General features: G+C 36.4%; 1 protein-coding gene across 1 annotated transcript; it reads left to right on the top strand.

The window, feature by feature from the left end:
* On the top strand, positions 1–27,606 carry Lamtor2 (Late endosomal/lysosomal adaptor, MAPK and MTOR activator 2). The gene is made up of 3 exons (XM_090371392.1): positions 1–236; positions 22,254–22,416; positions 27,366–27,606. The coding sequence occupies exons 1-3, from the start codon at positions 169–171 to the stop codon at positions 27,510–27,512; spliced, it is 378 nt and encodes a 125-aa protein (XP_090227518.1). The 5' UTR covers positions 1–168; the 3' UTR covers positions 27,513–27,606.
* Positions 27,607–27,806: the final 200 nt, after the last annotated feature.

Raw genomic sequence — 27,806 nt, 5'->3', positions numbered from 1 at the left:
TCATGTGATTTGGGTAAAGTGTTTGTTTTCTTGGTTTGAATGTTTTCTGGCGTTTTTACGAAGTTGCAAAGAAAAGAAGAGAGAAAAAAAAAAAAGGTTCCGACTATAGTTTAGCAAACAATACTTATTAGAGTTCTGTGTTAGCTATTTATAAAAACAAGCATAATCATGTTGAAGCCGAAGGCTCTCGCCCGAGTTTTGGGTCAAGCCAACACAGGTGGTGTGCAGTGTACTCTGTAAGTTTGAATTTGGCATATTTTTATTTGTCATTGTAGATGATTTTTTTTAATTGGAAGTTGATGAATAAAATTCATCAACTTCCAATTTATTGTGCTATGGCCCACATAATTAGCATGTTTTCTCTGTCTTCCATAATGTTTTAATAGGCAAAACCATAGGCCCATCCATTGAAGAACAAGTGAAAATAGTGTAATCTAGGAAAATAAAAATAGAATATTTTTTATAAATTGTCTATCATCTCACGATAATAACAGGTAGCGGTATAAAAGTACATAGGTGCATGTACAGTATTATTGCAAATGGATTTCACATTTCAGGCAAGGAGAATAAAACTTAAGGCGATACTTCACCTCTATATTTTTGCAGCAGTTTCCCTATTCCCTTTTGCGTTACACTGGGTCATCCAATCTTCGTGCGACACATTGCCCCCTCTACTCCTGATATGTATTCAATACCAATTGTAGTAGTAGTAGTGGCATGTGATGCAAGAAAGCAAGTATATGAGCTTATGCAGCATCAGCCAAAAAAAAAAAAAAAAATCACACCACTCCCTCAAAATGCCTGCCCAGTTCCTCCTTAAATTTATTTAACCTATGAACTTCCACAACGACAGATGGAAGTTTGTTCCAGCAATTAACCACCCGCTGGCTAAAGGCAAATTTCCGCACATCTATTCTACATCTGTCTTTTCTTAATTTGAATTTATGCCCCCTTAGGTTCGTAATCTGAACAAGTGGAAGGATCCCATCAGAATTCAGCATGCTCAACCCATTCAAGGCCTTATACACCTCAATCAGATCACCGCGCAGGTGCCTAGTCTCCAGCCACTGCAATTTGCAGAACTTAAGCCGCTCTTGGTAAGAGGATCCCTTCATTCCCCTCACCAATCTTGTTGCCCTTCTCTGTACACGTTCAAGCAAATCTACATCCTTCCTAAAATGAGGCCTCCAGACCTGTACGCAGTACTCAAGGCGTGGCATGATCATCATTACCTTATACAGAGGGACAATCACCTCCTTTTCCCTGCTAGCAAAATTCCTATATATCATTGACAAAACCTCATGACCTACCCTGGCAGCCTGTCTGCATTGCTCAGAAGACTTCATATCTGACTGCACAATTACTCCCAGGTCTTTTTCATTTTGTAATCATCATATTTGTCGAATTTTTTAAACGCAAATTAAATGGTTTCGTTATGGATATAAAAATTTATTTGATCATTTTATTTAATTTATTTTAAGCAATAATCAGTAAAAATTTAAATTTTGATATGACAAGAATGTGTTTCGAATATTAAGCAGTGTTACTGGTTGACTTGTGACTGATTGGCAGAATGACACAGTTCAATTTTGGACCTGGTGGTATTAACAGACATCGTTCATACAACCCCAGGGGCTCACATCTGGTGAGTATGGGCTTGGCGCACCCAGGATCCTAGGCAGAACACATCATTCTTCTCTTTTTTTTTTTTTTTGGTGGTTCCCTCCTACTTCTCTCTTTCTCTCTCTCTTGCAGGGTACTCAATTTTTTTTTTTTTGGCTTGTGCAGCATAAGCCACAGGCTTCCTTGCACCATATGGCTAATAATAATATCTTACATATTTTTTGACTTCATTGTATGTACTGTACATTATGGAACCAGAATAACTTTAAAAAATTTAATGGAGAGGTAGGAGCCCTCCAAAATCAGTGATGCATTAAGCCTTATGGAGTCAACTGTCCAGAATTAATTGCTTTAATTTATATTCAACTCTGTAATGCAATGGTTTTTAACTGGGGTGCCACGTAATTTGGGTTTAATTTACTTAAACTGATTTTTTTAAAATTTATATATTTTATTATAAAAAGGTTTATGGTATCCATTGTATGCTATCTTTTTAATGTCGTGCTGATCTATAATTGATGTTTACTTATTACCTCTATATAAAGGATAAAATTATTATATAAGTATACATAATTTGTATTATGAATTTTAATTTTTGTTTATAGTTATATTATTATAATAACTATCATAACATTTTTTTTAACACATACACACAGAATCAGATGAAATAGGCAGAAAATTGAGTAGCGATGCCACAAAATAAAATAAATTACTTAAGGGTGCCATTATTAAAAAAAGGTTGAAAACCACTGGTTCATCATTAACATTTTTTTTAAATTTGAATCCCTTAATTGCATGTAATTATAATCTTTATTAAACCACACAAAAATTGTAGAGAAAATCCCTAATATAATGGCCATTAGGATCTTTACAGTTAATATTTTCAGGATAATGTATAGGCTGCCTGTTGATGACAAACCATGAATTGCCCAGAGTTTAAATTTTGAATGGTCCCTAGATCATGCAGAAGCAAATGGCATAAGAAAAATTGTTACCAAAAAGTAACATTACCATGTTTTTTTTTTTTTTTTTTCATTGAATGCAAAAGCATCACAAGGCATTTGCTAACATATCTCATGACATGCTTAGTGTAATTGCTGATATGCTGGAAGTATATCATGAGAAATGTTTACAAATGTCTTGTGATGCTTCCTTCAGGTCACCCAAAGATTGAATATTCCATTGTTTGAAATATCCCCATAACCAGAAGTTATGGGGATATTTCAAGGTCCAAAGAGTGGCCAAGCATTGAAAAATGTTGGGGAAGGGTTTGTTCTTTATCAGATTTGGGTAAAAGCCATAGTTTGCGACTAAGCAACGTGTTCAGAATTAATAGCCCACCAAAGATCACAGTACGTGTTTATCTTTAACAGTACGTGGTACTATGGGCTGAAACATCCTTAAAGAATGCCCAGTTATGAGGTTTGTTTTGAACCCTATACCAAACAGAAAATGAGCCAGGTATGGAGGGAGTACTTTATTTGATAACATGAGGAGGGGACAATTCTGACTGTCTGGAGTGTCCTTTATAGGAGTGTATACCTTAATAGTATTGTATCATCATAGCATATAGGGCCATAATGACTCTATACGTAATTAGTGTTATTATTAGCCATATAGTGTAAGAAAGCTCTAGGCTTTTGCTTTGTTGCCAAAAAAAGAAAAAAAAAAAAAAATTGTGCCTGCTGGATGAGACTTGCTTCTAATGGAGATGCTGATCCAGCTGCCCTTTGAGTCCATCCAAGCAGTTAGCCTCAGTTACCCATGGAGGTAACTTATTCCAATAATTTTAACTTAAAAGCTAAAGGATTTTCTGTAATTCGGTCTAAGCCTCTTCCTGTGTAATTTGAATTTTTATATCATTCTTGTATCATTTATAATCACAAATTCCCTTTTTATTCATTTTTTTTAACTTTATTTTTTATATTTTTGAAATATATAAAATAAACAAATATAAAATGAAAAATATAATAAACTATATTTTATATATTTTACTGCATTTTATTACCAGTTTACCAAGCTGTGTAGCCGACATATTTGAAGTTGCTTCATATCAGTGCTTCTTTTTTCATTTTACCAACTGCATCACCCACCTTTGGACCTTTTTTATCTTATGTTTTTGCACTTTCATTTTAGGATGGTTCTCTCATTTTATACTGCCACTTTGAAAATTATTTTTGAGCAATTCATGTGATGTACTTTAATTTATAACTGCATTGTGTGTGCATGTGATAATGAAAAAAAGAGTTTTGCCAAGTACTAAGCTGAAGTGTTTGTTTGTAAAATGCCAGACTAAATGAAGAAGGGAAAGAAAAGTTTATGTGAAAGAATGGAAGATATATATATATATATATATATATATATATATATATATGCTGAACGGGCTACCCAGGTGGGTAAAGTGCCTGCCTGGCAACCCAAAGGTCACGGGTTTGAATCCCACCTTAGGCTTGGATCACAGTAAAATGCAAAAACTTTGGGAGGTGCATTATGGCCACTGAATCCAATGCACCAACAACTAACAAAAAAATGGAAGATATAAAGGGTGAAGGAATATAAAAATGTTAATGATTTGATTAATATAATTATATAATACATATTCATTATCATAATAATTATATAATTTTGATTATATAATATTGATTACCAGCATTTATACAGATACAGTTGCTATGTGAACATTCTCTAAATTTGCTGTAAAGCTGCTAATAATAAGCAAATCTCAAGTAAGGCCTGGGAAAAAAGTTGAAGAAAATAGTGCTGGGAAGAAATTAAAGTAAATTTTAGGCAGTGAGTCATTGATTACTGGAACAAGTTGCCTCTGCAGGTAGTTGAGGCTGATAGTTTGAAGAAATTCAAAGGTCAATTGGACAGTTATGTACATGAGGAGGGAAGTTCATAATTTGTATTGTCTAGTATACATTTTTTTTTTTTTTTTTTTTGGCTGGTTCAGCAAAATTTATTTTTATAGCATTATTATAGCCAAAATTTTGGCTATATATATATATATATTTTTTTTTATAGCCAAATTTATTACAGCATTATTATTGCCAAATAGTGCAAGGAAGCCTGTGGCTTCCTTGCACTATTTGGCAATAATAATAATGCTAATATGACATAACACATACGACACACCCAATATCATTCCTGATGAGGTATTATTATTAGCCATCTGGTGCAAGGAAGCCTGAGGCTTATGCTGCACCAGTCAAAAAAAAAAAAAAAAATTCTCAATTTTCCTGAGAGAGAGAGAAGGGAATAACCAAGAAAGAGAAGAATGATGATATCCAGCTCAGGACCCTGAGTGTGCCAAGCCCATACTCACCAGACTTGAGCCCCTGAGGTAGAACATGTAGTTACTGTAAAGTTGTTAAAATTGAGAGGAAGAGATATTACACAGAAACTGGCAAGACTCTTCACAAAATGCATTAGAAAAGGTGTGACGCCTAAGGAGTGGAATAATGTAATCATAGTTTTGCTGTATAAGAAAGGAGATAAATCAGAAAATTATAGACCAATTAGCTTGTTATCCCACTTCTACAAGTTATTCACAAGGGTTATTACTAACAGATTAGAAACAGTACTTGATGAGAATCAACTGAAAGAGCAAGCTGGCTTTAGAACAGGATTCTCAACTATGAATCATCTTCATGTATTATTATTATTAGCCATATAGTGCAAGGACTTGGTCCTTGAGGCTGTCACAGACATTCTCTCAGATATGCCAGACAAGCTGTTCTTGCTACCTGTGAGTCTAAAACGCTGATGGAACTGATATTCGGGTGACACTCAAGTCAAAGTGGACCCAATTTCGGCGAAGTCCGGACGGTCTATGACAGCCAAATCCTCTGCTTGCACCTTCACGATGGTGGGACTGTTAGTAATCCTGGGTATAACCTTCATGCACAAGTACATGGTGGGTGACCACCCAGGTGTGAACCAACGTAAGCAGGGGTCGAGGTGTGACGCCCACACCACATGGAGGAACGCTGCCCCTCTATGTTACCAGGCAGTACTAGGTGGTAGATGACTCATCAACCGGTGAAATACCACCACTTTGCTTATTGGAGGCTTGAAGTGGTGGAACCCATGTTTAGTCTCTAGAGCTAAGTTCCGGCCAACCCTTCCCTATCTCTTCCATCATGCAGTATGATTGATGATTTTTGAGGTTATGATGAATGTCGTGGCGAGATCCAATATTCCTTACATTTCGAGGGTACAGCTCTAAAACGGTGTTCGCAGGCCGGCCGCTAGTTAGTACACCGGACTGAACCTATTGGTAACTCTCTAGGAAGCTTCCGGATCAGCTAGTGTATAATCTTGCTACCTCTACTCTGCCAGATAGTGACTGGAGGGAGTCCGAGTAGTGTGTATGCAGGGAGCATTGTCGAGGCCACGTTATGTCAAGGATCTGGGTATATTCTTACCACATGTACGCCATATCCAAAAATTTCATTACTTCATACAGCATGTCCCACCCACTTTTTCTTACTATTGAATACACCATGAATTGTCAAAATAATAGAGCAAGCTTATCTGCGAAAAGATCTAAACCTCCCAAGGACTTCCTAATTCATTTCACAAATATACGTGGTCTCAATTCTAATCTCAACGATGTCCATTTCCACTTGCAGTCTTCCAAACCCCATGTACTTTTTCTGACTGAATCTCAGTTATCAGTTGATTCAACTACTGCTCATCTCAGATGTCCAAATTATTTGCTGTATGATTCCTTTCGCCTCAAAGGTGGTACTTGTGCATATGTCCGTTCTGATATTCCCTGTCAGAGACTTGGCAATCTGGAATCTCCTCTCTTTGATCTTCTCTGGCTTAAAATCTCTCTACCTCATTGTGTAAAATTCATCTGTTATCTCTACCGTTCTCCCAACTCCACTAATCACTTGGAGCTCTTTAACTTCCTCTCTTTGCAACTTGACTTTCTCCAGTCCAACTTTCCTAACAGTGAGGTAATTTTCCTTGGTGATTTTAACGTTCACAACTCCAGCTGGCTTCCGTTTTCTAGTCACACCGACCCAACAGGTCGAGATGCTGAGGCTTTTGCAATTACTAATGACCTAGCACAGATTGTTCATTTACCTACAAGAATACCGGACAATCCTAATCATACAGCCAATACGCTTGATCTTTTTCTCACAAACAACCCTTCTAAGTACAAGGTTGAAGTGAGAGGTCCTTTAGGCACTTCAGATCACAACTTGGTGATTGCCTCTTCTCCAATGGAACCTTTATCTCATGGCTATTCCCAACCTCGTATTGTTTGGCATTACAAGAATGCAAAATGGGATGACCTGCGAGACTTCTTTTCTTCTTTTCCTTGGTCTGATTACTGTTTCAAAACTTCTGATGTCAACGTTTGCTCAGATCGTGTCAATGAAATTATTCTTGCAGGAATGGAATCCTTTATCCCACACTCCACTTTAAAATCTCGTCCTTTATCTAAACCTTGGTTTTCCAATAAATGTGCTAAGGCTGTCCAAGAGAAGAACGTTGCATATCGTAATTGGCTTGTTTCTAATTCTTCAGTTTCATTTTCTGCCTACACCAAAGCTCGCAACAATTGTAAAGCAGTTATTAATCAGTCCAAACTAGAGTTTGAACAGGCTAAGAGTAGAAAACTTGCTTCTTGCCCTAATGGTAGCTGAGCATTCTGGTCTCTTGCCAAAGCTATTGGCCGCAGCTTTTGCCCATCTCTGCTCCCACCTCTGTCCAAACCAGATGGTTCTGTTGTCACTTCAGCCAAGGATAAAGCTGACCTGCTAGCATCCCATTTTTCTTTGAGCTCATGTATTAATGATCTTGGTAGAACACCTCCCACCATTCCTAACACGCTCCATTCAATGCCTCCTGTGGTCTTCCGTCAAAAGGATATCAGAAGGATTTTGATGAATCTTGATGCTAAGAAAGCTCCAGGTCCTGATGGTATTTCTCCACTTGTTCTCAAAACCTGTGCTCCTGAACTTACTCCTATTCTTTGCCGCCTTTTTTCACTTTCTTATTCCAAAGGTGTTTTTCCTTCTGCTTGGAAATTTGCTCATATCCAGCCAGTTCCTAAAAAGGGTGACAAATCCCTCCCATCCAATTATCGTCCCATTGCAATTACTTCTACTCTTTCTAAAGTAATGGAGAAATCAATTAACCGCCAACTCTTTAACTACCTAGAAACTTTCCGTCTGATCAACGATCGCCAGTATGGATTCCGTCAGTGTCGATCCACTGGTGATATTCTGGCTTATGTTACCCATTTATGGACTAATTCAATGGAAAGGTTCGGTGAAACACAAGTAGTTGCTCTTGACATCTCAAAGGCTTTTGATCGTGTTTGGCATAAAGGTCTTCTAAACAAGCTTCCATCTTATGGTTTGCCAACTGTTTTTAGTAATTGGTTATCCAGTTTTCTCTCTGATCACTCACTGAGGGTGATGGTAGATGGCTCTCTGTCTTCTAACTTCTCCACTAATGCCGGTGTCCCCCAAGGTTCAGTTCTTTCCCCCACTCTTTTCCTCTTGTATATCAATGACCTTCTTCCACTGACTGGAAATCCTATCCATAGTTTTGCCGATGATAGCACATTGCATTCAACTTTCCATTTTGAGAAACCTTGTCCAGCTCAATCAGCTTTAAGTTCTCGAAAATCTGCTGCCAATTCCTTAAATGCCGATCTTCAGGTAATTCTCCAGTGGGGCAAAGACAACTTAGTTGATTTCAACCCTTCTAAAACTCAATCTTGTCTTATATCTCGCAAAAAGGACTCTTCTGCTCCTATGCTTATCTTTAGTGACACTCCGATTTCTAGGCAAAATGATATATCTCTTTTGGGGATTACCCTGACTTCTAATCTCTCTTGGCACAAGCACATTACAAATATTGCTTCCTCTGCATCTAAAAAACTTGGTTTTCTCTTTCGCTCTCGGCGTTACTTTTCTCCCAAACAGCTGCTCACTCTGTATAAATCGCAAATCCGCCCTGCCATGGAATATTGTTCCCACATCTGGGGTGGTGCCCCCAAAACCTCTCTCAGGCTTCTTGATTCCATTCAGAAGAGGGCAGTTCGGTTAATTAATGATTCATCTCTAACAGTCTCTCTCCACTCGCTGTCTCATAGACGCACTGTTTCTGCTGCATGCCTCTTCTACAGATACTTCCATGGGCACTGTTCTTCTGAATTGGCTTCTATAATTCCCGCTCTCTCTTTCAAAACAGTCCGAACACGTGCCGCCACCAGCCAACATCCATTTACTGTCCAACTTCAAACCCACAGAACCAACTTTTCATCTTCCTCATTTATTCATTCAACTGCCGTTTTCTGGAACAACCTTCCTTCATACGTATTTCCTGAAAATTACAATCTACAGAAGTTCAAGTCCAATATCAACAAATATCTTCTTTCGTCTTCTCAACCTCCAACCCAAGCACGGTACTAAGTACTATAGGTTTAATACCTCTCGTGTTTGGGGTTCTCATAAAAAAAAAAAAAAAAAAAAGGAAGCCAGAGGCTTATGCTGCACCAGCCAGAAAAAAAAAAATTCTGAATTACCCTGAGAGAGAGAAAACAAGAGTCAGAAGTAAAAGGGAATCACCAAGAAAGAGAAGAATTATGATATCCAGCTTAGGACCCTGGGTGTGCCAAGCCCATACTCACTAGATGTGGGGTAATATTGCAGCTAATGGAGAAAGCAAATGAATATAAAACCCCGTTATACCTGGCATTTGTGGGTTATGAAAAAGCAGTCGACTCCATATACCTTTACATAATATCACATTGAGGTGATGGATCACCTTCATGTAATATCACAGCTAATGGAGAAAGCAAATGAATATAAAACACCATTATGCCTGGGATTTGTGGATTATGAAAAGGCATTTGACTCCATGCAGCATAAGGCAACGTTTTGGGCACTGAAAAGACAAGGCATAGATATCCCATATATTATGATTTTGAAGAAAATATATGAGAATGCTACCTTCTTTATTAGACTAGACAAAGGCAGTAGCAAATTTAAAATTGAGAAAGGAGTTTGACAAGGAGACACAATATCTCCGAAGCTGTTTACTGCTGCCCTTGAGGAAGCTTTCAGAAGATTAGACTGGTCATAGAAAGTAGTCAATGTGAATGGAGAGTACCTAAACCATTTACGATTTGCAGATGACATTGTGATCATAAGCCATGAACCCAAAGAATTTAAGGAAAATCTTAATCAGTTATGAAGAGAGTAAGGATTTCGAACTAAAGATGAATATGGCTAAAACAAAATTAATGATGAACAAGTTTGCTACAGAAAGGGATATAATGATTGAAGGAGCAGTAATTGAAAAGGTGGAGTCATATACTTATCCGGGACAAGTCATTAGATATAATAATGATAAATAAATGGTTGGAAGTCAAGAGAAGAATAAATTTTGAATTGATAGCATTCAGGAAATATAGTTGCATACTGAGGAGCAATATCCAAATTTGTCTGAAATGTAAAATAATGAACCAATGTATACTCCCCACCATGACTTATGGTGGGGAGTATACATTGGAAGTGAAACTTGGGCACTCACCAAAAGAATGGAAGAGAAGCTGAGAACTGTATAGTGAAGAATGGGAACAAAGTATATTAGGAATCAGACTGTTAGAAATGAAGAGAAACACAAAGGACATTCTTATCAAAACTAAAGAACTAAAATGGTCTTGGGCAGGACACATAGCTGGAAGACATGATGACAGATGGACTAAGAAAATAACAGAAAGGTACCCAAGAGGAGCTAGAAGAAAACCTGGAAGACAATGTCAGAGATGGACAGATGAAATTCATTAGTTTGTGGGTAGTAAATGGATGGCCATTGCACAAAACAGAAGGAACTGGAAAGAGGCCTTCATCCTGCAATGGATTGAAAATGGCTGATGAATGCTAATTCTAAAGTATCCACAAAGACCACAACTACGATGATCCATTGGCACCATAACGTTTCTGCTGATGTAAACAGATCCAACTACAGAGGTAAGAATACCAAATAAAACAAAACTGTTATTTTAGAATATTTTAGAAAATGGTGGTCCTGACACTATGGATCACATGCTGATATATTAATGGATATAATAAATATAAATTTGTGTTACATATAAAATTACTGAAAAAAAAATGTATATCAACACTGTCATTTGGACAGTAAATTTTCTGTTTATACTCTGGCACGCCAACCAAGTCAGTAGAGTTTACAATAAATCGTCAATACAAATGTTTATCGTATTTAGTAATCACGGGCTTGAACCCTGCTCCACTCAAGGAACGCATGCTATGCACTCTCGCTCCTGACCACTCGGCTACGTCAGGTCATAGTAGTAGTAGTGGCATGTGATGCAAGAAAGCAAGTGTATCAGCTTATGCACCATCAGCCAAAAAAAAAAAAAAAAAAAAAAATCACACCATTCCCTCCAAATGCCTGTCCAGTTCCTCCTTAAATTTATTTAACCTATCAACTTCCTTAATGACAGATGGAAGTTTGTTCCAGCAATTAACCACCTGCTAGCTAAAGGTAAATTTCTGCACATCTCTATTCTACAACTGTCTTTCCTCAATTTGAATTTATGCCCCCTCAGGTTTGAGGGGGCATAAATACCCCCCTGCATACTACCTGTACGCAGTACTCAAGGCGTGGCCTGACCATTGCCTTATACAGAGGGACAATCACCTCCTTTTCCCTGCTAGCAAAATTCCTATATATCATTGACAAAACCCCATGACTTGCCCTGACAGCCTGTCTGCATTGCTCAGAAAACTTCATATCTGACTGCACAATTACTCCCAGGTCTTTAATTTTCTACCACCTTAAGTGTAGTACCACACAGTTGGTACGTTTCTCTGGTGTTACTTCTACCCATATGCAGTATTTTGCATTTGTCAAGGTTAAACTTCAGTTGCCACTTCTTAGCCCATCTGCCCAAATTATCTAGATCCTGTTGCAGTAGCACACTGCCATTACTGTCATTAACAACCCTGTCAACCTTTGCAAACTTCGACCCTAAGCCTGATATACCTTCATCAATATCATTGATAAATATACAAAACAACAGAGGACCCAACACTGAACCCTGTGGGACTCCACTAATAACATTAGTCCACAAAGAGCAGCACTCGCTGATTACCACACTCTGTCTTCTTCCACTCAACCATCCTTTTATCCATTGTAGCAACTTACCCTTAATACCATTCTGCTCCAATTTGTACAATAGCCTTCCATGCTCAACAGTGTCAAAAGATTTCCTGAAATACAAATATATGATATCAAAATTATTTTTTGCATCCAGTTCTTTTGTAACCACATCATAATATCCTATCAGATTTGTCACACAAGACTTTCCCTTAACAAACCCATAAGTAGTAGTTCAGCAGCTTTATTGTAAAATTTGTAGAATGTTCCGATTACAACTGTATCTGTATTATGCTGATAATTAATACTATATGTAATCAATATTATATAATTATTATGATAATATATATTATATCATTACATTAATCAAATCATTGGCATTTTTACATTCTTTCAGCCTTTTATATCTTCCTTTCTTACAGTTGCACTTTTCTTTCCTATCTTCAATTAGTTGGGCATATGGCAGAATGAACATTTCAGCTTAGTACTTGGCAAAATTCTTTTTCATTACTATATATATATATATATATATAATGAAATTATTGGAGAAGTTAAAAGATAGAAAGCCATGTGCCATCACCTGCAGTGAACAGTCGGAGAAAACTGGATACCTAATTCCAAAAAACAGAGATTGGAGCTTGTTTAGAAGACTTATGCCAGACACTATCAAAAGCCTTAGAAATATCAAGAGCAACTGCTTAAGCTTCACCTAACTTTTTCATTAGTTTTTTTTTAAAAGAAGAGTAACAAGCAAATATATAGCCAGTGGATTGACTGACAGAATTCATATTGGTGATCATTGATCAGATGGAGTTTTGGGATAGTTGAAGAGGTGGATGTTGATGGATTTCATTACTTTGTAAAGCATAAGTATAGTGGGATACAGTCTTGTCTAGAAATGTATGAGAGTGATTTGTCACCCCTTTTTAGGAAATGCCTGGATAAAAGTAAATTTCCAAGCAGAAGGAAATATACAGTAGAATAAGAAAATCTGAAAAGGTGATGACTCATAACAGAGGCACAGTCTTTGAGAACAAGTGGAGAAAGTCCATCAGGACTTGAAGCTTCCTTGGCATAGAGACTACTGTCCAGAATTCTTCTAACGTCCTTCTGTTGAAAGACTACAGGAGATATTGAGTGAAGTGTGTTGGTTAACATAGGAATGTACCAAGATCTTCAATACAAGAGTTAGAAGAAATGCATGGATGCTAGTTTATCTTTGGCTGAGAATACAGTAGAACCACCCATGAAGCTTCCTTCTCCAACTGTATTAAATGACAATTGAGCTGAACAGTTAATCTGAAAATTATTTGCATTAAAACTCTAATAAATTGGCTCTCAAATGTCATTCACAGAGTTTCTGTAATCCGGTCTAATAGGGCTTGAGCCCTTGACTCTCACAAGTCCAGGAGCCCCAAAGGCACACAAGATTGTAACAGAAGTGGAATTATAGATGGAAAGTTGTGATCAGTAGCTTTATCAAGAGACCAGAAGGATCGACTACCATTTGGACAAGAAGCAAGTTTTCTACTCTCAGCCTATTCAAAATTAGTTTGGATTAATTAATAATTGTTTTACAGTTGTTGTGAGCTTGTGTAGACAGAAAACGAAGATGAAGATTTTGACACAAGCCACTTGCAGTATGCAAATGGTTTGCTACATTCTTATCTTGAGCATCATTAGCAATTTATTGGAAAAACAGGATACAAAATAAAGGAAGAGATTTTGGGTGAAATGCAGAATAAAGGATTTCATCCCTACAATGATAATGTCACTGATGTAATCTGAGTAAACATGGAATATTTAAAATAGCAGTCTAACCCAGAAAAGGGGAATAGAAAGATCATTCCATTTCACATTATAATGCCAAATGATACAAGGGGGTGTGTGTGGGTGTGTGTGTCCATTGGGGTTAAGACCATCAAGTTGTAATCTGAGGTACTTAGAGGACCACATATTTTCAAAGGTTATTCTTGAGGAAAACATCAAGCTTTTGCAATTAGTAATTGCAAAAGTCTCGACCAGCTGGAGTTGTGTCCATTAAAATAACCAAGGAAAGTTAGATTGGAGAAAGTAGTTTAAAAAAGAGGATGCCAAAGAGTTCAAAGTGATTAGTACAGTAGTTGGGAGAAATAGAGAGAACAGATGAATTTAACAGAATGGGGTAGTGAGATTTTAAGGAAGAGGAGATTCCAAATTAGGAAGTTTCTGACAAGGAATATCAGAGCAGACATCTGCTCACCACCTTTGAAGTGAAAGGAATTGTAGAGAGAATAATCAAAGCAGCTGAGATGAGTGGTTGAGACAATGACAGTTTAGATTCTGTCTGATTGTTGGTGGAAATTCCTCATTCATTTCATAAATACATGAAATCATGTATTTATGAAATGAATGAGGAAGTTTTTGGGAGGTTTAGATCTTTTTGCAGCTATGTTTGTTCTTTTAGTGTGACTATTCATGATGGTTTGAATGTGACTAAATTGGGTTTGAATCATGTCAGAGACTGGGAGAATTTCTAAAGGCCTCTTAAATTGGGACTGTAGTTAATCTCTGGCAGATGGAGGAGTGCTTTCCCCCATGAGTTATCTGAGATTTCCAGATATCCTTGCATCCAAATCACTTATCACACTTGTACAGATGTAATACACACAACACAACATGGCCTTAGATACAGTTGCTATATAAATCATAAAGGCAATTGAATCTGGATTTCTCTAATGACCAATCTTATACCACATGAATAGTAAGTTAGTTTATTTAGCTATTAACCAAATCACTATACATTAAGGTAACATTTTGGGAACCTTGTTGGAACCCATTTTCAGACCATACATAGGCTGATTTTTAAGTACAGAAAGAAAAAAGAATAAATATTATGTTAAAATTAATATTATATTAAATCTACAAAACTTCTAGTGGATAATTACTATATACCAGCGGTTCTCAAACTGTGTTGCAATGCCCTAGGGAGGTGCCATGCATAATTTACCAGGGGTGTTATGGACATTGTAATAGTTTATGTAAGATTTCCGTGGCAAATATTAAAAATGTATTAAGAATGATTTTTTTTTTTTTTTTTTACTATTAGATATCTACTACTATTTGATCTGTATTATTAATGTAAATTTATATAAAAAATATTTGGGGTATTTTTGATGAAGAGAACACATCAACACACATTAATAATTATTGTATTAACATTAAAAATAAGAAATTGCACAACTAAAGATGTTTTACAGGTCAAGGGAGGCACCAGGAAAATTTTACAGGTCAAGGGAGGCACCGGGAAAATTTTACAGGTCAAGGGAGGCATGGGCTCAGAAAGTTTGAGAACTGCTGCTATATACAATTTATGCATAGTACATTATATTTTATATAATATATTATTATTAACTCTTGCAGTTTAAACATGATCCGAAAATTTGGCACTCCAGTGTCCGTACATCAAGACGAGAAGAAGTAGTCCTATCAAGGGCAAGAATAGGTCATAGTCATCTAACCCACCTTTATTTACTCACAGGAGACGATCCACCACAGTGTCCACATTGTTATATAAATCTGACTGTTAAACACATTCTCATTGACTGCCCCTACTATAGACAAGACAGAACATCAACCCTGCTATCACTGGTAAATCTTGATAAACCAATAATTTTAGAGAATCTCATTGGTGACTAGGCATATATTTCTGAATCTTTCAACTACCTCAAGAAAACTGGACTTTTTTAATCATTTCTGATTTTACAAAAATTTCTCATATCCTTATATTATAAATGAATAGGTGCATTATAGCCACAGTAGCTTATGTGCCATCACAACAACAGCATATATTATTTATTATATTATACATTATTAGTTTTCACCTGTTCTATTCAATTTGAGCAGTACAATTACCAATAAATGAATAATTGAAATTAAAGTTAATCAGAATTTCTTATCTGTTGCCAGCCCACTGCTTGCTGAATGTCTCAATTCTGACTGCACATTCTGGCAAGAGGTGCAGTCAGCAGTTTATTTATACATAAGGTTTCTAATTAATTATCCATAGTAGGGTGCTAAGTAGAATATCCTGGATCAATTTTTTGGCGAATTGTAGCCTCGAGGTGGATGTACCCAACCTTGTCTTCAGATCTTCTGTGAGTTGTTGTGCTGCATATTTGCAGAGGTGGTGGGTGGGGTTGAGATTAGGCCATTCTTCTGGTATTTGGAGCTTTCTTTGTTTCTTCAGGCCTTCCTCTGTTGTATTTTTAACTATGTTAAAATATTGTTGGTTAAATTCCACCCCTTATACACATAACCCTTTGTTTTCTATTTACAGAAGTGGCCTCAAACATTTTTTATAAAGAATGCTTCCTTAAATTTCCTTTTGTTGTACTGATAGTCTGTGGCAAGGGCTCTAGTATTATTGAAATATGTCCTCTCGTGGGAATGCGTGCTGGGCTGTGCTGGACTTTTGTATCCTCCCATATTGAATGTCTTTTTTGCGTTTAATTATGGAATTAAGTCATCTGTATGACTCTCCTATTTATGCACTGCCACATTTGTTTGCAGTCTATTTTGTTTAAAATAACTAAATGCACAAGGCATAATATATTAAGAGTTTAATATCTATATAATATCGGTGTGTAGATACACCATAGACAACTCTTAAGAAACTACAAAGTAGTTGTTGTAGGCATCATTTGCTCTTTCTCATATTGTGCTCTGCCTTCACGACGAGTTGCCATGATATTGCACTACCTCGAATAAGTAACGCTTCACTAATAGAGAAGACTATTGTTACTTATTCTCAGTGAGTACCACAACATTATTAGTGAAGCGTTACTTATTCGAGGTAGTGCAATATCATGGCAACTCGTCGTGAAGGCAGAGCACAATATGAGAAAGAGCAAATGATGCCTACAACAACTACTTTGTAGTTTCTTAAGAGTTGTCTATGGTGTATCTACACACCGATATTATATAGATATTAAACTCTTAATGTATTATGCCTTGTGCATTTAGTTATTTTAAATATTGTCATATACACCCTTTCGGCATCTCTCATATTGTGTGATTATCTTCACAACTGGGTCATCATGTCTGCAATACCAGGGTACCTGCCCACCGACTGATGATGGGCCAATAGCCTTGAAACATGTCTGGGTGGTGGTACTCACTGAGAATAAGTAACAAGTCTTCTCTATTAGTGAAGCGTTACTTATTCGAGGTAGTGCAATATCATGGCAACTCGTCGTGAAGGCAGAGCACAATATGAGAAAGAGCAAATGATGCCTACAACAACTATTTTGTAGTTTCTTAAGAGTTGTCTATGGTGTATCTACACACCGATATTATATAGTCTATTTTGTAAATAGGGCCTCTAGGATTGTTGAGATAGACTGGTGTTTCAGAATCTATAAGACAGATTCTGGAACACCAGTCTGTTTCAACAATTCATGTTTCAGAATCTGTAAGAGGATTCATGTTTCAGAATCTGTAAAACAGATTCTGATATGGAATCTGTTTTACAGATTCCTCCATGAAGTTTCATGAGTTTTAGCTGCCTTCCATTAATACAAGTTACATATAATTACCAGAATAATTCTATGTAACTAACCAGTTGTGCCAGATAGATTGTATTGACGTATGTGATAATGCAAGTTACTTATACAATTTATACTAGATGCATACATTAACTGTTGTTATTATTAAGTCATTATTATGTTATTCTTCATTAATAGAAGTTCTTTCTCTATATATTTTTTTATTTTTCTATAATTTAATTTCTTAAACTTTCATAGATGGTTACGTATTCTCTAAGCATTGGCCCAGAATTAAGTTTAATTATTTATATAAAATGAATTTATATGTTTAAGTTTAAAATTTTTAAATTACATTGTGTGTGTGTGTGTGTGTGTGTGTGTGTGTGTGTGTGTGTGTGTGTGTGTGTGTGTGTGTGTGTGTGTGTGTGTGTGTGTGTGTGTATTTTTTTGAAATTGCTGATTCCATATTTTTTTGCTTCTTTTGCCATCTTTTCACTAATATTGTGTATACGTGGCATGAAAATGGTGGGTCTCTTGCTATTACTTGTTTGAGGTTGGTTCAAGGTCTTGGAGTTGACCTCTGTTGTTTTCTTAATGATATGTAGAGAGTATGGGCTTGGCAAACCCAGAGTCCTGAGCTGGATATTATCATTCTTCTCTTTCTTGGAGATTCCCTTCTACTTCCGTCTCTCTCTCTCTCTCTCTCTCTCTCAGGGTAATGTGGGAATTTTTATTTTATTTAGCATTAGCATTAGTAGAGGCATTTGATGCAAGAAAGCAAGCTTATGCAGCATCAGCCAAAAAAAGAATAAAATAAATAAATAAAAAATAACCACTTCCACTTCACCCCTCTGTTCGTTCGAAATACCTGTCAAGCTGAGCCTTAAACTTATTTAGGCTATCAACTTCCACGACAAGGGATGGAAGTCTGTTCCACCTACCAACCACCCGCTGGCTAAAGGCAAATTTCCACACATCTATCCTACATCTGTCTTTCCTCAATTTGAATTTATGCCCTCTCAGGTGATTATTCTGAGCAAGAGGAAGAATCCCATCAGCATTGAGCATGCTCAAACCATTCAAGGCTTTGTACACCTCTATCAGATCACCTTGCTGGTGCCTAGTCTCCAGACACTGTAATTCGCAAAACTTAAGCCTTTCTTCGTAAGCGCACCCCTTTGTTCCATTCACTAATCTTGTTGCCCTTCTCTGTACTCGTTCCAGCAGCTCTACATCCTTCTTGAAATGAGGCCTCCAGGCCTGTATACAGTACTCTAGGTGTGGCCTGACCATTGCCTTATACAAGGGAATAATCACCTCCTTATCCCTTCTAGAAAAATTCCTATATATCATTGACAATACACCATGAGCTACTCGTGCAGCCCGTCTGCACTGCTCAGAGAACTTATATCTGCCTGCACAACCGCCCTCAGGTCCCTTTCATTCTCTACCACTGTCAGTGTAGTACCACAGAGTTGATACGTTGCTCTGGGATTGCTGTTTCCCATATGTAGTACTTTACATTTGTCAATGTTAAACTTCATTTGCCACCTCTCAGCCCATCTGCTCAACCTTTCCAGATCCTGTTGCAGCAGCATAGTGTCAGTAGTGTCCTTTATTTATTTATTTTTTTGGCTGGTGTAGCATAAACCTCAGGCTTTCTTGCACCATATGGCTAATAATAATAATAGTATCTGTTTCTAAGGGCTAGTCTGGTTATAGCTTCTAGTTCCCATTGGAGGTTTTCTTTACTGCAGATCCAGTAAGCTCTTAAGCTGAAAGATTTCCATACTCCAACTTTAGCTGATTGAAGATGGCACAACTTATAATTTAGTATGATCCCTGTATCTGTTGGTTTCTTGTAAACTTCCACTTGGAACTCTGTTGGTTTTTTTGTTATCAAGGAAAGGTCAGCTGCCATTGTCTTCTGTTTCGATCTTGAACTTTATCTTCTAGTGGTAGTTGTTGAGCATATAATAAAATGTTTTGCAGCTCTTCAGATCCATGGCTCCAGATTGCAATTATGTCACCTACATATCTGCTCCAGAACTTTGGTTCAATGGGTTGTTTTTCCAACTATATTAAATGGCAATTGAGCTGAACAATTAAACTGAAAATTATTTATGTTAAAACTCTAATAAATTGGGTCCCAAATGCTATTCACAGTATTTCTGTCATCAGGACCGTATTTTACTTATAAACAGGCACTGGCCTCGGGCTTAACCATAGAGGGGGTCCTTGCATGGCCTCTGTAATCTCACATTTTTAAAGTGATCTTTATATTGCAATGTTTGTGTTTAAACAGATCAATAAAAATTTGTTTTTTTCTGATTATAATTATATATGCAAGTTTTTTCTTTTTGGACTATGGACCTCTGTTATCATTCAAGTAAGGGCTTAGTGCCTTGGCCCTGAGAAGCGTAAGTATGGTCCTGTCTATCATGTGTACACAAATGAAGTTATTGCAGTTTTAAAGCGAACAAAGATTTTATAGACTGTATTAATAGCACTGGCTCTTACAAACTTAGACAGTACATACTTCAAATAGTATGTACTGTCATACAAAACATGGCACCTCCATAGCCAGGAGAAGCAGTGCGTAGCACAAGCTTCTTGATTAGACCGGGGTTCGAGCCTGTGACCACCACATACAGAGGATGTGGAAAGTTCAGGGAATGACCACCGCATATCCCCAGAGCAATATGGCCTTAGTCACTAATGCTCCTAAAAACCAAATAACAACAACATACAAAACATGTTAGTTCAGTGTATGCATGATGTTGAAATGGCAAATGAGAATGATGGTATAAACCACTGCAGCTTTTATTATAGTCATGTATTGTTTCTTGTTGTTTCTTTTATTGTTTCAGAGCAGTAGTTAACAGTGGTCTCTGCATTTTTTGTGGCAGCACACACACACACACACACACACACTCGAGCAATGTCTTCATCCACGTATATTACTGCTGTTCCACAGCCATCTCTGATTAAAACAGATTTCTTCTGCACATGTACAGCAGTCTATTTGGTTCAACTGGAGGAATTTCTAAAGTGCTCTTCATTGAGGCTGTAATTAGTTGATCTGATATGAAGGGTGTAGGGCTCCTCTGTTATTCTGTGTTTTTCACAGAATAACAGAATAATAATACACAATATAAATCAGTCCTCCATGAAGTTAGCATTAGTAGAGGCATATGATGCAAGAAAGCAAGCTTATGCAGCATCAGCTAAAAAAAAAAACACTCCCATTTCACCCCTCCATTTGTTTGAAATACCTGTCCAGCTGAGCCTTAAATTTATTTAGGCTATCAACTTCCACAACAAGGGATGGAAGTCTGTTCTAACCAACTACCCGCTGGCTAAAGGCAAATTTCCGCACATCTATCCTACCTCTGTCTTTCCTCAATTTGAATTTATGCCCTCTCAGGTGATTATTCTGAGCAAGAGGAAGAATCCCATCAGCATTGAGCATACTCAAACCATTCAAGGCTTTATACACCTCTATCAGATCACCTCGCCGGTGTTTAGTCTCCAGACACTCTAATTTGTAAAACTTAAGCCTTTCTTCGTAAGAGCAACCCTTTGTTCCATTCACTAACCTTGTTGCCCTTCTCTGTACTCGTTCCAACATCTCTACATCCTTCTAAAAATGAGGCCTCCAGACCTGTATACAGTACTCAAGGTGTGGCCTGACCACTGCCTTATACAAGGGAATAATCACCTCCTTATCCCTGCTAGAAAAATTCCTGTATATCATTGACAAGACACCATGAGCTACTCTTGCAGCCCATCTACACTGCTCAGAAAATTTCATATCTGCCTGCACAATTACCCCTAAGTCCTTTTCATTCTCTACCACTGTCGGTGTAGTACCACAGAGTTGATACGTTGCTCTGGGGTCACTGTTTCCCATATGTAGTACTTTACATTTGTCAATGTTAAACTTCATTTGCCACCTCTCAGCCCATCTGTTCAACCTTTCCAGATCCTGTTGCAGCAGCATAGCATCAGTAGTGTCCTTAACAACCCTGCCAACCTTTGTATTGTCTGCAAACTTGGACATTAAGCTTGATATACCATCATCAATATCATTTATAAATACAGAAAACAACAATGGACCCAACACTGAACCCTGCCAGGTGGGCAGGAGCAGCAGTGCGTAGCACACGCTTCTTGATTAGACCTGGGTTCGAGCCCATCACCACCAAATACGGAGGATGTGGAAAGGTCGGGGAATGACCACCGCATATCCCCGGAGCAATATGGCCTTAGTTGCTAATGCTCCTAAAAACCAAACAACAACAACAACAACTGAACCCTGAGGGACTCCACTAATAACATTAGTCCACGATGAGCAGTGTCCATTGATTACCACTCTCTGTCTTCTCCCTCTCAACCATCCCTTTATCCATAGCAGCAATTTACCTCCAATGCCACACTGCTCCAATTTGAATCAAAAGTTTCACGAGTTTAAACTATCTTCCATTAATACAAGTTACATATAATTACCATAATAGTTCTGTGTAACTAACCTGTTGTGCTGGATAGATTGTATTGATGTATGTGATAATGCAAGTTACTTGCACATTTTATACTAGTTGCATACTTTAACTGTTGCTGTTAAGTTATTGTTATGTTATTCTTCATTAATAGAACTTTTTCTATTAATGAAGTATAACATGATGATGAAATTTTCTATTAATTTTTTCTCTTAAGGAATTAATAAACTTAATTTCTTAAACTTTCATAGACGGTTAGGTATTCTCTAAGCATTGTCCCAGAACTAAGTTTAATTATATAAAATGAATTTAAAGTATTTAAGTTTAAAACTTTTAAATTACATTTCCTATGGTTTTTTTTTTTTTTTTTTTCAATCAGCTTAACCATACAACTGATTATGAAATTTGTATTATATTATTTCCTACTGGCTATAAAAGTATTATTTTTTAGATTACTGAACAGAGAAGGTACACTTTTAGCATATGCAGGCTATGGAGATAAGGATGCAAGAGTGACAGCAGCAATCACAAGTAGTATTTGGATGGCATATGAGAAGAATGGCTGTACGGCTTTCAACTCTGATCAGCTAAAATTTGTTCTTCTAGATTGTGAGGTAAATTTACTCTAATTACTTTACTGTTTTGACATGACGTTTTCTGTATTTGGCAAATGAAACTTAATTACATTTTAGCTTTCCTATCACTAGACTTATGTTAAACAAGCTGGGAATAACAGAATTATTTCATACCATTGAAGTAAAATTTACACAGACATTATTTAACTTCGATGACAGTTAATATGTGACTTGATACAGCACATTTTTACACATTTATAGCATTCATGCAGAAAATGACTAATTAGAACAGAATTAGAATAAAGAACTTATCACTTTAGCATTTTGTCTGTACATGTACCATCAGTCATCATTGCCACTCTAATCACCCTAAAAATCTTTTTAGATATTTCTGATAACCATGGTAATTAAGGCTATATATTCAGAAGTGAAATTGCCATAATTCAGAGCTTTCCAAAGTTGTGTCCCAAGGTTATCACCAAATTTTGTCAACCAATCCTCATTATTTTCATTTTCACTCTGATTTCCTCTCACTGCATACATTGTTGTAATTAAGAATACTGATTGAGAAATACATAAAAAAAATGACATTTGTTGCTTCATGCTTGGTGGCTGGCAAACCATGACCACTTTCTTTCTCTTTGAAAGTTAACTGATATAGTTGATTTCAGATTGTTTTTAAGTTTGTGTTTATAACTGCACATCTCTTTCTTTCTCTTTTCTTCATCTTTCTGGTCTGAAACAAAGGAAGTTGCTTGCCATTGCATTTACCAACTTAAAGATAAGGAACAAAAAAAATGGGCTGCGGAATGGGTTGATTACTTTTATTTTTGGCATATACGTAATGTCAACATCAGAGTTTTTGAATACACTACTATAATTAGTAATGATAAATGCCCTAAACTTTTAAGCAAGGTGAATATGAAAAGGCAGGACAATAAAAAAAAAAACTTGTTTCCAAATTCTCTGAATTTCATTCTTTTTTAATATTTTTAATAGTAACTAGGGTGCCGCTTTGCCCCTGCTCACTTCGCTCGCCAACCCTCGTGCATGCTTTTCTATGTAAATTGTAGAGGTATGACAGAGTAAGTCAATCTTTTCTACGTAAAGGACACCTGTTGAAACGTACTTATCGATATATAATCAGGAAATGACCTATGTAATTATTTACCTGTGCATTTGTAGCGACGTAATTGCCCCGCTCACTTGTACCACATGACCAGCATCCCTCTTCTCCCACTGGCTACCATACCCCCCACGCACCATTCTCAAGGTCAAATAAATATCACTATGTAATTATTTACATAGGTCACTTAGGAAAAGGCCTTTTGCTTCGGGTTCCATGATGCACGAGGAATATTGTTGCATCCAAAAGAGCAGGACTAAAATATTTACAAACTATACAAATATTTACAAAATGCTAAACTATATCGGGACGATGGGTCCCTTCATCAGCTGACAGCCGACCGGGCTGGCCGAGTGGGTAAAGTACCTGCCCGGCAACCCAAAGGTCGCGGGTTCGATTCCCGCCTCGGGCTTGGATCAAAGTACTGCAAAAACCTTGGGAGGTGCAATATGGCCACAGAAGCCGATGCGCCAACAACTACCAAATCAAAAAAAAAAAAAAAAAAAAAAAAATCATCAGCTGACATTAATATAAAAATTAAAAAAATGTTACAATGGAACATCGAATGATGCCGGGTGTGGTCATGTATTAGACAGTGAAACACATGAGGTTGGTGAATGTTATATAGGCAGCTGTCTTGCAATGCAACGAACATTGGCATGTGTCCCATGTACGTGCTGTACAATATCAACAGCAAGTGTCTGATTCTGCGCAGTAACCCATTTGTGTCCCTTCCACTTAATTTTTTTGTATGTCAGATGATGAAGGGACCCACGTCCCAATATAGTAAAAGTATGATTTTAAATAGTTTAGTATTTTGTAACTATTTGTATAGCTTTGTTATTATTTGTATAATAATATTATTATAATAAAAAAATAATAATAGCCCTCGTATAACATGGTAGTTAGGTTCTTATAAAATGTCACAATATAACATGGTTTCTTTTTTGTACTTTTTCGTTTTTGTACTTTTTCTTAGTCCCATATAACACGGTTTCACACAACGTGCGAAACCGTGTTATATGGGACTAAGAAATGACTGGGGAATGACTAATAACATATTGCTACTATATTATTATTGACAAATCTGAATTTCGTGCAATAGCTGTTAATGTTTGGCCATTTTGATACATCCTTATTATAATGATTCTTTAGAGATCTAACAGATGCACCGTTTTCAAACTTTTGAATAATGTAAAAGTTGTTTTGTTTAACTGAAAACGCAACGCGGTTTTGCGTTTACCCATTTTCGTGATTTCTAAACAAAACAAAACTTATTATAAAAAAAATTCCGACATCCCTGACATAAATAACGAAACAAAATTTGTCCTTTTGCACTGCAGTGGAACGCAACAATCGGCGCGACGCACTAAAACAAACATTTGATCTCCTTTTTTCTTTTTTTTTTTGAGCGGTGGGTGTGAAGACGACGGGGATTGCAAGATAATAGGTACACTAATCTCCCAATGACGACTTATAATATCGCTTATTTATGACTTGAAAAATATCTGTTTATACCTATTCTAGTTATTACTTGAATTTTTTGATTTCTGGCTGGTTTTTTTTTTTTTTTTTTTTTAAATTTGGAGTCTTGAAGTGTCCTGGTTAATTGAGTCTGCCGTATTTGAAAAGTATGTTGACAACCTTGCTATCATTTGTACTAGCCATGAGTTGTCCAGCATGCTTGCAACAGAACCAATTTTTTTCATTCTCATATACCAATGGACCTTTGGTTAGGAGTGGGTTTTTCTGCATGTTTTTTTGTAATTATATTGCTCGGGCCTTCCACTGGCTTATTCCATTTCTAGATGCAGTAACACAAATTCAACCTTTTGTTGGGTATTATAGACCATATTAATGTTTGAAGTGTAGTTCAGCTCTGCAAAAGAATAAACTCTTACAATAATTAAGGCTGAAATATTGTAATATCCTATATATACAGTAAACCCCTGCTATTCACGGGGGTTACGTTCCTGAGAAATGGCGCGAATACTAAGTTATGGCTCCCATAGTAATAAAGGGGTTCCATTCCAAAGTATGAAATATATAAGAAAACTAGTCTAAAATTTTGTCTATGTATGTATTATATGTACCTTCATAATGTGACTATGTACATAGATAGTACATAGTGAAATGCAAGCATATGGCATCGAAATGAAAATAAGAAACAATTTAATATTAAATGTAATATTTATTAGAAATTTCAAACAAATCTTTCAAACCAGTGCCTTTGCTAGCAAAAAAACTTATCCCACCAGTGCTATCACCAGTTTCGCTAAAGTGTTGATAAAGGAGTTTTGCCTTTTCACGAATGATGAGTGAATTTAACGGAATTTTATTTTGAGTTCGGTCTTCTATCCACAGATTTAAAGCCTTTTCCATTTTTTTCTAATTTAACATCACGAGTTACAGAGCAAATTTTTGAAGCAATTAGCACGTTTTCACGGACACTACGGCAGATTTTTTCTTCCGATTTCTTGATTGATCGTACTGTTGACTCATTGATTTTATAATGTTTTGCCACTGAGGAGACACTTTCACCATTAGAAATTTTGTCTAATAACTCAATTTTAATCGCTAATGTCATCACCTTTGATCTTTTCACATTTCCCTTGTTATTCGTAGCCATATTTTTGTACGGGTTAGAAAGAACTTGTCCATAATAAAGTCACTTTCTTCCGTTAACACACTCGAAAAAGTCTGTTTTACACTGCAAAACGGTAGATTTATCACTTTTGTAAGCATATCAATTTATGAATTTATTCAATTTATAAGCATATAAATTAAAAGCAAACGATGAAACCTTCCATGACAAGCGCATAACACATACTGAACAAGGATTAGCAAGAAACACATCCGCGCTTGCGATTTTGTCACCCCTCTCCCCCCACCCACTGAGTGCTGTTTTGACTGGGAAAGATAATTTTAGTCACGCCCATGTTTTTTTATGGCAGAAAATGTTCACGACTCTTTAAAATTCACATTTTTTCAGGTTTCATTTTATATTAAATCAGCGACTGCGAATACAGATACCGCGAATAACGGGGGTTTACTGTAGTATCATTTTGCAAGGATTTTTTTTTTTTCCTCTGTCGTAGAAGTTGATAGTTTAAATAGATTCAAGGCAGAACTAGACAAATATTTGGAGCGAGTGGATGGATGAAATGAGAAGGGTGTGTGTGTGTGTGTTTTTTTTTTATTTTTTTGGCTGATGCCATATAAGCTTGCTTTCTTGCATCAGGTGCCTATGCTAATACTGCTGACATTCATATGCTAGGTGCCCCCCCAATTTAGAATAGGTCCAAGAATATAAAATATTTTATTTCAGTTTGCCATCTTAAGATGGTTATCACTCAAGCACAACCACATACGCAAAATGTATAGTAATATATCCTTCCTTCATAACTGCTGGAAGGAATGATGCTTTTTTTCACCTCTGTGTGGTACAACTAATTTCAAAGTCTTGATTTTTTTAAAAAGTTCTACTTTACTAAAAATTGAGGTTATAATGATCTTTACCATTTCATGAACCTTCTGTTAATGGTTTTCAAATATCCATTTAATTTTATTTAAAATAAAATTCTAGCAATAAATTTGAAGACTTCGCAAACCATCTGTGTAAAATAACTTTATGGTTGAGTGTTGTAATTAATTCATACTGGACTTTAGTTTACCAAACACTAAAAAGGAAGTTGCCACTATTGAAATAATTTTGATTATCTTTACTTGTTGTTGCTTTCAGCTTTATAATTGAGGTCTATTTATATGTATAGGTATTATTCTTTCCTTCTGAATAATCATTCTTAGTGTGAAATTTTTTTTAATATAAATTTCACCACACCCAATATTGTTTGTTTTACAGCAAGGCCGAGTAGCAGTTACCCAAGTTGCTAACTTATTATTATGCCTCTTAGCTGAAGAAAAAGTAGAATTAGGAATGTTGAAAGCCAAGACTGAAGCTTTAACAGAATATCTGAAAGAACCACTCTTACAAATTGCGACTTCGTGAAACTGTATATATATTTGAGTTTTGGATGTTACCTACATTATCCAAGTAACACTCTGATCATATTTTAAAGAATCCAAGACCTGACCATTTTCAGTTTTCCATTTTGATAAAAAATAGAAACTTAAATATATATCTCATTGTAAGCTTTAATGCTTATGAATATTTCTAATTTCTGTGAAAATTTGTATAAATACCCATGTTTTTGTGTTATATAATGTCACACTTCAGTTGTAAATAAACTGCAATGAACATAACTGTTACACTTTATTATAGCCCAGTTCATATTTGTCATGT

Source organism: Mastigoproctus giganteus, chromosome 4, assembly GCF_048544385.1.
Source record: "Mastigoproctus giganteus isolate SK-2022 chromosome 4, ASM4854438v1, whole genome shotgun sequence".
Lineage (NCBI taxonomy): Eukaryota > Metazoa > Arthropoda > Arachnida > Uropygi > Thelyphonidae > Mastigoproctus > Mastigoproctus giganteus.
The sequence above is the reverse complement of the archived record's forward strand: the minus strand, read 5'-3'. Positions and strand labels throughout refer to the sequence as shown.

Bases quoted from the DNA above. Each gene is read 5' to 3' on its own strand.
- Lamtor2 (XM_090371392.1), top strand. From the start codon at position 169: ATGTTGAAGCCGAAGGCTCTCGCCCGAGTTTTGGGTCAAGCCAACACA. The intron at 237-22,253 runs GTAAGTTTGAAT...ATTATTTTTTAG, and splicing joins GGTGGTGTGCAGTGTACTCT to ATTACTGAACAGAGAAGGTA. The intron at 22,417-27,365 runs GTAAATTTACTC...TTTGTTTTACAG, and splicing joins TTGTTCTTCTAGATTGTGAG to CAAGGCCGAGTAGCAGTTAC.